Consider the following 2,858-nt stretch of genomic DNA (forward strand, 5'->3'; position numbering starts at 1 on the left):
CACTTGTCTGTCCACACCTGTCTGTCCACACCTGTCTGTCCTCACCTGTCTGTGTCACCTGTCTGTCCTCACCTGTCTGTGTCACCTGTCTGTCCTCACCTGTATGTGTTGCTGTTGTGTCTGTCTGATGTCATCCAGGTGTTGCTGCAGCTCTTCTTCTCTCCTCTTCCACCTGCAGCAGTGTGTCTCCCATATCATCGCTGCTGCTTGCATCACAGCAAAGACACACCTGCTGATGCTGACAGCATGACGAGACACAGAGTGACGGCACACCTGCTGGCAAACAGGTGAACAGGTAGAGAGACAGGTGAAAAGGTGAACAGACAGGTGTACAGACATGTGAAGCTGGACAGACAGATGAACAGGTGAACAGGTGAACAGACAGGTGAAGGTGGGCAGACAGGTGAACAGACAGGTGAACAGGTGTACAGATAGGTGAACAGGTGTACAGACAGGTGAACAGGTGAACAGGTGTACAGACAGGTGAACAGGTGTACAGACAGGTGAACAGGTGAACAGACAGATGAACGGGTGAACAGACAGGTGAACGGGTGAACAGACAGGTGAACAGGTGTACAGACAGTTGAACAGGTGAACAGACAGGTGAACAGGTGAACAGACAGGTGAACAGGTGTACAGACAGTTGAACAGGTGAACAGACAGGTGAACAGGTGAACAGACAGGTGAACAGGTGTACAGACAGGTAAATTTAGATTCTGACATCTAAAGCAGCCACTTGCTCTTCATCCTGACTCTGCTTTTGACCAATCAGAGGGAGAACCTGAGAGGAGATGATGTCATCCACCTGTTGGTCTGACACCTGGAGAGCTGAGAGCGCCACCTGCAGGACAACAGGTGTACATGTTACCTCAGCAGCATCTGTGTTTATTTGTCACAGAATAAAGACCTGACCCCTGGCTGCTCCTCCTCCCACTCCTCCTCCCCCTCCTCCTCCTCAGCTGACCTGTGGTCAGATCCGTACCTGACAGCGCTCCACTNCCTCCTCCCCCTCCTCCTCCTCAGCTGACCTGTGGTCAGATCCGTACCTGACAGCGCTCCACTGCAGCCTGCTGGTTCTGACACCTCTGCAGGTGAACACCTGTCAGCTGATGGAGGAGGTCCTCATGAAGACGGTCTGAACACAGAGTTTAAACAGTCAGAACCTTTGGACCGGACCAGGACCAGATCCCAACAGGACCAGATCCCAACAGGACCAGCAGGTTTATATGACAGATACCAATCTGCTGGTTGATGGATGTCAGCTCACTGAACCAATCAGAAACCACTGCAGACGAACAGGTGGGCGGGACCAAAGAGCTGAAAGACAGACAGATGTGATTGGACAGACAGAACAGTGGGCGGAGCCTGTGAACTGTGATGTGTTATTGTTACCAGATCTTCCTGATGATGTCACAACGTTCTTCTGTCAGAGCGAGCTGGATCTGGTTCTGCTGATCTGAGACCAGCTGCAGGTCCTCATCACTGCTGCAGAGGGCCCTGCAAAACAGGCCCTGCAGATCCTGGACCAGTTTAAAGACTGAAAATGATCCTGGACCAGTTTAAAGACTGAAACTGATCCTGGACCAGTTTAAAGACTGAAACTGATCCTGGACCAGTTTACAGACTGAATCTGATCCTGGACCAGTTCAAAGACTGAATCTGATCCTGGACCAGTTCAAAGACTGAATCTGATCCTGAACCAGATTAAAGACTAAAAACTGATCCTGGACCAGTTTAAAGACAAAAAACTGATCCTGGACCAGTTCAAAGACTGAAACTGATCCTGAACCAGATTAAAGACTAAAAACTGATCCTGGACCAGTTTACAGACTGAATCTGATCCTGGACCAGATTAAAGACTGAATCTGATCCTGAACCAGATTAAAGACTAAAAACTGGTCCTGGACCAGTTTACAGACTGAATCTGATCCTGGACCAGTTCAAAGACTGAAACTGAACCTGGACCAGATTAAAGACTAAAAACTGGTCCTGAACAAGTTTAAAGATTTAATCTGATCCTGGACCAGTTTACAGACTGAATCTGATCCTGAACCAGATTAAAGACTAAAAACTGATCCTGGACCAGTTTACAGACTGAATCTGATCCTGGACCAGATTAAAGACTGAATCTGATCCTGGACCAGATTAAAGACTGAATCTGATCCTGGACCAGATTAAAGACTGAATCTGATCCTGGACCAGTTCAAAGACTGAAACCTGGTCCTGGTTTTATGAAAACTGTCATCTGTCTAAACTTTTTCACCACCTGGATCTGATCCTGTCCAGACTAGACTAAGACCAGGATCTCCACCCACCTTATCTGGTCTACAGTCTCATGGATCCTGCTGCTCCTCCACAGGTTCAGACTCTGCTCCCACTGCAGGAGGAGGAAGGTCTCCTGCTGCAGGATCTCCTCCTGCAGGTGCAGCAGCAGGAGGGCCACGCTGCGACGGTTCGCCAGCAGAGACTGGTTCAACACCTGCAGCACACCGAGGAAGAGGAGGGTGACCTTCAGAGACCTGAGGAAGGTCAGAGGTCACAGGAAGTTACCTGGGTCTCGGTGTGGATCAGTCTCTGGAGGTCAGGTGGAGGCAGGAAGCTGATCTCCTCCAGCAGGAGGAGGTGTTTCCTGAGAAGAACCCTGATCTGAGACAGGAAGTAAACAATGTGACCTCAGATCAGCTGATTTAACAGGAAACAGGAAGTCAGTCTGACCTCAGATCAGCTGATTTAACAGGAAACAGGAAGTCAGTCTGACCTCAGATCAGCTGATTTAACAGGAAACAGGAAGTCAGTCTGACCTCAGATCAGCTGATTTAACAGGAAACAGGAAGTCAGTCTGACCTCATCGACACGAC

At 49.3% G+C, this 2,858-nt stretch overlaps 1 protein-coding gene across 1 annotated transcript in view; it reads right to left on the reverse strand.

Annotated features, from left to right (window-relative positions):
• Positions 1 to 99: 99 nt before the first annotated feature.
• Positions 100 to 2,858, reverse strand: part of ccdc180 (coiled-coil domain containing 180) — a gene marked incomplete at both ends in the record, with an annotated part of 4,758 nt that continues 1,999 nt past the window's right edge. The window contains 8 exon segments of the mRNA XM_014030541.1: positions 100 to 276; positions 722 to 841; positions 1,047 to 1,135; positions 1,238 to 1,317; positions 1,393 to 1,497; positions 2,316 to 2,479; positions 2,551 to 2,646; positions 2,845 to 2,858. Of these exon segments, the coding sequence (XP_013885995.1) occupies positions 100 to 276; positions 722 to 841; positions 1,047 to 1,135; positions 1,238 to 1,317; positions 1,393 to 1,497; positions 2,316 to 2,479; positions 2,551 to 2,646; positions 2,845 to 2,858 (845 nt within the window).

The sequence above is a fragment of the Austrofundulus limnaeus genome, unplaced genomic scaffold (genome assembly GCF_001266775.1).
Source record: "Austrofundulus limnaeus strain Quisiro unplaced genomic scaffold, Austrofundulus_limnaeus-1.0 Scaffold1078, whole genome shotgun sequence".
Lineage (NCBI taxonomy): Eukaryota > Metazoa > Chordata > Actinopteri > Cyprinodontiformes > Rivulidae > Austrofundulus > Austrofundulus limnaeus.